The sequence below is a fragment of the Octopus bimaculoides genome, chromosome 1, assembly GCF_046866305.1.
Source record: "Octopus bimaculoides isolate indiv1 chromosome 1, ASM4686630v1, whole genome shotgun sequence".
In the NCBI taxonomy this organism is placed as follows: Eukaryota; Metazoa; Mollusca; class Cephalopoda; order Octopoda; family Octopodidae; genus Octopus; species Octopus bimaculoides.
The window spans coordinates 7,319,558-7,327,194 of record NC_142928.1 but is presented as its reverse complement, the minus strand read 5'-3'; the positions used below and the strand labels follow the sequence as shown (position 1 = coordinate 7,327,194).

At 38.9% G+C, this 7,637-nt stretch overlaps 1 protein-coding gene across 1 annotated transcript; it reads right to left on the bottom strand.

The window, feature by feature from the left end:
* Positions 1–277: 277 nt before the first annotated feature.
* On the bottom strand, positions 278–2,672 carry LOC149137447 (cysteine-rich venom protein pseudechetoxin-like). The gene has a single exon (XM_089341484.1). It carries the CDS (start codon positions 2,220–2,222, stop codon positions 1,212–1,214), a length of 1,011 nt encoding a protein of 336 aa, XP_089197610.1. The 5' UTR covers positions 2,223–2,672; the 3' UTR covers positions 278–1,211.
* Between the last annotated feature and the right edge of the window lie 4,965 nt (positions 2,673–7,637).

Here is a 7,637-nt window from a genome sequence, read left to right as displayed (position 1 = left end):
ATATATATATATATATATATATATATATATATATATATATATATACACACACATAAGCATGTGTGTTTATATATATATGTATATATATACTTATGAATGGGTATATGTGTATGTGTGGGTGTGCGTGTATATATGGATAGTTAATGCATGCAAGTTTTGTAAATACATGGGTACTTTCTTATTCGAGTTATACAGCAGAAATGCAACAGAAATCGACACACAAACCTGTTTCAGTTTGAAGAATTGTTAATAAATAAATAAATAAATAATACCGACAAATTTTAATACACCCTGCTTTATTTCTCAAATATATTTTGCAGACAAATAAATCATGTTAAGAATATCCACAGGTGTATAATATTCCAAAGAGAAAATCAAAATCAAACTTTCATTTTCCCACAAAACAAGGAACATACAGCGAGCTTTTATGATGTCTTTCTTTTGAACATTTTATATTTATTTTTTAATGCTATTTTAAATTGAAATTATCTTTTAGCCATAGTATATGTTTATATTTTTGGTGTTTCCTGCTTGTGTCTGTTTGATAGGATTAGAAATATATATAGTTGGAATTTACAAAAAAAAACCCAAAAAACAATAGACGAAGATGGGTGTGTAAACAACAAACAGATGTATTAGTTTAACGCTCGGGAAGTGAGTAAGTCTTTTACGTTTCGAGCCTACGCTCTTCAACAGAAAGGAACACAGAAATAAACAGGGAGAGAAAATAGAAAAAGGGAGAGAAAATAGAAAAAAGGTTTAATGGCTAGCAAGCTATCATGGCGAATGCCGGACAGAGGTAGTCAGACAGGAGAGCTAGGAAAAAGGGGAGATAAAAGAAAAGTAGAGAGAGTGAGTGGGAGGTTGACATATAATATAATTGTTTATGCTTATTGAAATGAAACCTGTAAAATATAACTGTCAACATTCTCACTGGTTATTGTACATCCTTAATGCGATGGCATAATGGTGAGGAGGATTGCTGTTAATGTTCTTCAAGGAATAGGTAATTACCTCCCTTTTCATAAAACTTTTTCTTTATGCGCTTGATTCATTTGGTCTATTTATATTCAGTCGTTTCATTGCATCAGTTTCTGCATATACAATCCGAATATATACATGCTTTTTTTTTTTTGCTTTATTTTATGGATTACGGCAGAGCAGAACAATTCCTCACCAATTCCACACAAACTGCAGAGTGAAAGACCATCTTACATGAACAAAATTATGTATATTAATATTAGTACTTGTACAATGGAAAAGAAGCCAAGATTAATATTCCTCGAAGAGAAATTGATGCCACATTCATTGCACAACCAGGGACATTTAAATTTTATCTCTACATTTGCACATAGTGATGTGTTTACTGTTGTGCAAGGGTCAATTGGATCAGGATATGAACAGTTCAGGAGGCAACGGGGACCAGTTATATGAAAATGGTGTAAACATATACACGAACAGTTACTATGATACAGATGACCACCATTGTAACAAATCTCTTCGCCACAATCAGTTGTTTTATATGGTCCGTAACATATTTTATAAACAGGGGCTTCTGTATCATACACGGGGGCGTAGTTGCAAACATGTAGCAGCCCTATATTGGAACATACTGACGCTGCACATCCAAGGAGGAGAGTGGTGCTACGAACCATATTTCTATATGAATCTGCAACACCTTCACCTGGATAAGTATAATTAAATGAATTTATTTCGGCATGCCACGCGTTCACCACTGAACCCCAAGAAACGTATGCTAAGCCAATGTTTTGCACTAAACTATATTTGCCGGGGACATCATTATATTCTCTCTCGCTTTTCTGATATTCACAATTGTTTGCCCATTTCTGTGCAAGAAAAGCAAGTTCCTCATTCCATTTTAATTGAAACATAGCACAGGCTCCAGGTTTAATATCTTCCCGATATTTGTTATGCAAAAACAGAATCAATTTCTTATCAAATGTATCTACTTCCACTGATTTCATCAAGAAAGGCGACGGTGGTAAACAAGCCACATGTTGAGGGCTATCGCTATACATATCAGGGCAGCTATGAATTCCTTCGCACAAGCCCATTATAAGCAGTAAATGTATCCACATTAAATGCATAATCTCTCCAAAATTTCCTATTATTTTACTTGTAGAATATACAGCAATGTTCTTTAGAAGCGGAATATTTCCTGTAACAGCTTTAATAAAATTCCATATCCTTTTGCTGTTCATTAGAAATAATGATATTAAAATGGTTATTGTTATTAGGGTGTTTTGAATTTTAAAATGTTTCGCAAAATCTTTTAAATGCACTCACGTAATCCTGTAATCACAGTTGGTCACTTAGCTATATCCTTTATAGAGTCCATTCTATAGGTATCGAATAATTTAGAAAGCTTGTCTTGATGTTGAAATCGTCTCTTATTATAAGGTGAATGTGTCTCATTAAATGCTTATAGTCATATATTTATCATAATATAAACGTTCGTTTATATTTAGTTAACATGAAGTGAAGCCACGTAATGCAAAACGCCAAGTCGTTAACATAAATCACGAGATGAATATTCTCAAAACGCAGAAATTAAATGTAAGGATTCCGTAATAGCATTAGTTAACTGTGTCTGGTTTATGGCTGAATTTCGCCATATCTATTGCGGAATAGATATAATCCGAAAATAGTCGTTGATTAATTCTAATAATTGAAGCTCGTCGAGTTAATAAAATGTTAAAAATATAAAGGAAAATATAAAGAAAATTACAATATTTTGAACATTGAAAATTTCGCCTTTGCTATATTTTCAACGGAGGCGAAGTTTTGCTTGCTTCCATCCATCTCATTATTAGCAATAGTCCTGTGTATTTTGAGTGCCGCCGTTAAAAATGATTTACTTTCGTAACAGTCAAAGTTTCGAGGAATGTTGATAATATTGTTTTCAAACTTTGGCAAAAGGGGAGACAATTCCTTCGATTACATCGACTTCAGTGCTCAATGGGTACTTATTTTACCGACCCCGAAAGGCGGAAAGACAAAGTCGATTACGGTGAAGTTTGAACTCACAACGTAAAGGCGGACGAAATGCCGCTAAGCATTTTGCTCGGTCTACGAGTAACTCAGCCAGTTCACCGCTTCACAATAATAATTTAATACTAGCTCGTTTCATGTCGCTACGCTACTGGTAAAATTATTTGTTAATCATGCAAGTACCTTCATTAGTTGTTCAAAGTGGACGTCTCTTTTTTATGAGTGTATGTTGCACAGTCTATTTGTTGACAGACACAAGCATACAAATACACACACACAAACAACTACAAAAATAACTATATATAAATCATTTGTATACATAAATATATATATATATATATATATATATATATATATATATATATATATATATATATATATATATAGCCAATTTGGAAGTCTGTGGTGTGCTGCATTGACAGACTGCTGACGTTTTTAATCAAAACGTGTTAATTACTATGGTGACAACACTACTTATCTTTCTTTCACACGCACACACACACACACACGTACACACACACGCACACACACATACGCACACACACACGCACACACACACGCACATGCACACACTATCTCTCTCTTTCTCTCTCTCTCACTCATTGTAACTCTCTCTTAACAATCTTGGGACAGAGAGAGAAAGAAAGAGAGAGTGAAGAATGAGGGCAGAAATAGGTTTGCTGTTGTAGAGCAGATACGTGGCTAACTAGCCAGAGGGAAGAGCGAGTGAAATAGATAGATAGATAGATAGATAGATAGATAGATAGATAGATAGATAAATAGATAGATAGATAGATAGATAGAAAGGGGGAGAGAGGGAAGAAAGAGGGAGAGAGAGAGAGAGTAGGAAACAGCACAGTGTTAGAGAGAACAGGAAAGAGAAGGTGAATTGCCAGGGTATACTCACAAGTAACAAGGAACAGAGGATTAATGTGATGGTAGAGTAAAGAAAAGAGAGGTACGAAGGACGTAATATACGCGGCCAGGTGTTGCCAAGAAGACGCTAGTAGGGAGTGGGGGTTTCAGTGATTGGCGAAAACTTGAGTAGAGGGAAGGGAAGGGGATGGGAAGACAATCATAGTTTATGAAGAGGAAATGTGAGGAAGAGAAAGATACTGTTTAGAAGAGATGTTGTTCGGTTTTTTGGGGTAGGGTGTGGGAAAAGTTTGTTGTTACATGTGAGTGGGACACGAGTCTTCTAGCAATCAGTTTCGCTTTCGTGGGTGGGTCTTCTCTAGAACCTCATATTGCAAAAGCACAACTAGGTCCATTGCCAAATCCTCCGTGAGCCCCAGCATCCTTAAGATCAGTCCTCACCATTTCACCCCATGTCTTCCTGGGTCTCCTTCTGCCACAAGTACCATCCACTTTAAGTGACAGGTACCTCTTTATACAGCTGCCTTCACACATACGCATCACACGTCGAAACCAACGCATTCTTCTCTCCTGCAAGCTACGTTTAATCCCTTTTATGCCTAACCTTATTCTCAACGCAGTTGTGTTTTGTCTGTCAAGCAAATTGATGTTGTAATTCCAACGGAGTATACTACTTTCATTCCTCTTCAGTTTATGCATGTCCTCTGCAGTCAGAGTCCACGTCTCACTACCATGTAATATACCCGTTCTCACACAAGCATCATACACCTCCCTTTCACTCTGAGAGAGAAAGAGAGTCCTCTTGTGGTTCATAGAGGTAGTAGCTCTCTGAACGTCTTCCATCCTATTCTTATTCTAGAAACAATACATTCAGAGCATCCACCATCATTGGTAATTTGGTCACCAAAGTAACAGAAATTGTCTACTACCTCAAGAGAGCCTTTGAGAGCGTTTAAGTTCCTCGTACCCTTAGTGTCTATTCTTCCAGTGCATCTGCCACATACGAAAGCGACCTTATCCGTTAACCTACCTATGATTTCACTGCATCTCTTATGGGTCCAAAGCTTACATTTGGTGCAACAAATGGAATTACGTCCCACTCCTTTCCTACTTATTGAACAGGGCCATTTACATGATGCACGCAGAGTCTTGTCTGCTTTCTTGCTAACAACAACTTTAGTCTTTGCTAAGTTAACTTTAAGGCCTTTTCATTCCAGGTTTTGCTTCCAAACTCGAAACTTTTTCGCCAATTCTGCTTCAGATTCTGCAATAGGAGCAAGATCATCAGCATATAATAGTTCCAATGGGCATCCAGTTTTCAATTTATCTGTAATGGCCTGGAGAATTATAATGAATATGAGTGGACTAAGAACTGATCCCTGGTGAATTCCAACTTGTACACTAAATTCATCACCGTATTCAAGGCCGACTCTCACCTTACTTATTGCTGTACATAGCTTGAATGGCTCTAATAAGCCACTTCTCTACTCCTAGCTTCTTTAGAGACCACCAGATAAGAGAGCGGCGAATCTTGTCGAAAGCTTTCTCCAGGTCGACGAAGGCTAAGTACAATGGCTTACTTTTGGCCAAATACTTTTCTTCAAACCGTCTTACTATGAAGATGGCATCTGACGTACTTCCCCCTGGAACAAAACCAAACTCTTCATCTCATGTAGCTTAATTTTGTCCCTTATCAGTTGAGATATAACTCTCTCTGAAATGTTCACGACCTGGTCGAGCAGACTGATGCCTCTGTATTTGTTTCTAGCTAAGGCATCACATTTACCCTTGTAGCAACTAACTATAATACTACTAGACCAGTCTTTGGGGTTGACACTTTCCTGAATAACCTGATTAACTATCCAAGTGACTAGGCTGTATCTCACACCACTTGATATTCTAATCATCTCGGCAGTGATACCAGATGGTTCGGGGTTTTCCCAGTCTTCATAGTCTTAATTGCATTATCTATTATACTGATATCACCTCTGATGGCTGGTCCCTCGGTTAGTTCGATATTTGAAAGACACTCCTTCGCCCAATCACACTTCACATTTAATAAACTTTCATAATGGCACCTCCGCGCAGCTTTCTTCTCTGAGTCACTAAGCCCAAGCATGCCATTATCCATTCACTCCTCACCCGCCACATCTCTATTCTCTCTGATACACTGCTTTGTAATCCTGAACACTTCACGCCTCTGATCCTCACGCTGTAGAACATTGGCAAACTTCTTACCTTCTGCTATTCCTTTTGTTATGTAAACATGACGCATAACCTCCTTTCTGGCTCCCTGATATAATGTTCTCCTTCCACCGATTGTCTAGTCCTACCAGGCCTGTCTCTTCCTTTTTATAGCACTGTCCACCTCCTTGTTCCACCACCATATCGCCCTGGGGACTTTGCATCGACCACAAATTTTATCAGCGATCCACAGTAAATTGTCCTGCAGGAACTTCCAATTGTCTAGTTGTCCTCCGCCTTCTCTCTACCATCATAGGCTTCCAGTAGAATGTCTCTGAACTTTTGTTGGTTTGCTGGATCTTTGAACTTCTATATTCTTCTTTTCCAGCATAGTTTACTTCCCCAAGTCTCTCTTGTCCAAATTCTGGAGTCACAAACTAGTAGCCTATGTTGGGGTGTACACTCTTAACCCGGGAAGGACTTAGCATTTATGAGCATCAGCCTAATTCGTTGCCTAGTGAGGAGGTAGTCAACTTGGCTTATGTTCCAGACTGATAAGTGATAAGGTGGCTGGCTAGCTTTCTGAAGTTAGTGTTACAGACCATAAGATCATTTGTATCACAAGGCTGAGGTAGTCTTGTTCCCTCCTCCTTCCTGGAGCTAAAGCCATAACCACCATGCGCCCCATGGAATCCATGGGACGGCTACCAAACACGTTCATTTAAATTCGTCAGCCACAATAATGAAATCTGATAATGAAAGCACCTCGTAGAATTGGTCCTTCTGATCATCAACCATCCCAGCCTGTGGAGCACAGGCAGAGATAAATGTAATTGTTAATCTATCAATGGGATGTCTCAGCTTAATAACCCTGTCGCATACACTGATTACCTCAATTATCTTATCTACTTACTTCTCTGCTAAGATTATGCTCACACCACCCATTCCATATATATTGTGGCTGTGTCGTAAGAAACTTGTTTCTGAACCACGTGGTTACGGGTTCAGTCCACTGCGTGCCACCTTGGGCAAGTGTCTTCTACTATAATCTCGGGAGCTCCTCGTAGTACTGTCAGGCAAGAGATTTCTGGAAATTATCGAATGTCCACCTCAGCCCGTCAATTTCTACCGACGCCCAGATCTTCCTCTGACATCATCGTCTTTCTTACATTCCTTTAACCCTCTATCAGACGTCACTGTTGACTTACCACCGATAATATTTTCCGACTGGTAGAGGAACGCGACAGGGCGTTTGACGAACTTTCAAATGCATAGTGCCCCCTTCGCTCTTTACTTGTCTCAGAAATACATCTATGTCAAGGACACGAAATGTGAAAAACCTACCGACAAAAGGCAAGCACACCTACTCACCGTCAAGGAATGGTGGAAGATTTCTGCGCAGCCTCAGTGCTTCTCTGCACAGACTCAGTTTTTGTCTGCGAAAATTTAGTGATTGGCTGCACAGCCTCAGCTCTTGTATGTGCTGGATCATCCCTTGTCTGCGTAGCGTCAGCCCTTGTACACGCAGCCTCAGTCCTTGTCTGTGCAGCCCCTGTGCTTGTCTG

Bases quoted from the DNA above. Each gene is read 5' to 3' on its own strand.
- LOC149137447 (XM_089341484.1), bottom strand. From the start codon at position 2,222: ATGAACAGCAAAAGGATATGGAATTTTATTAAAGCTGTTACAGGAAAT.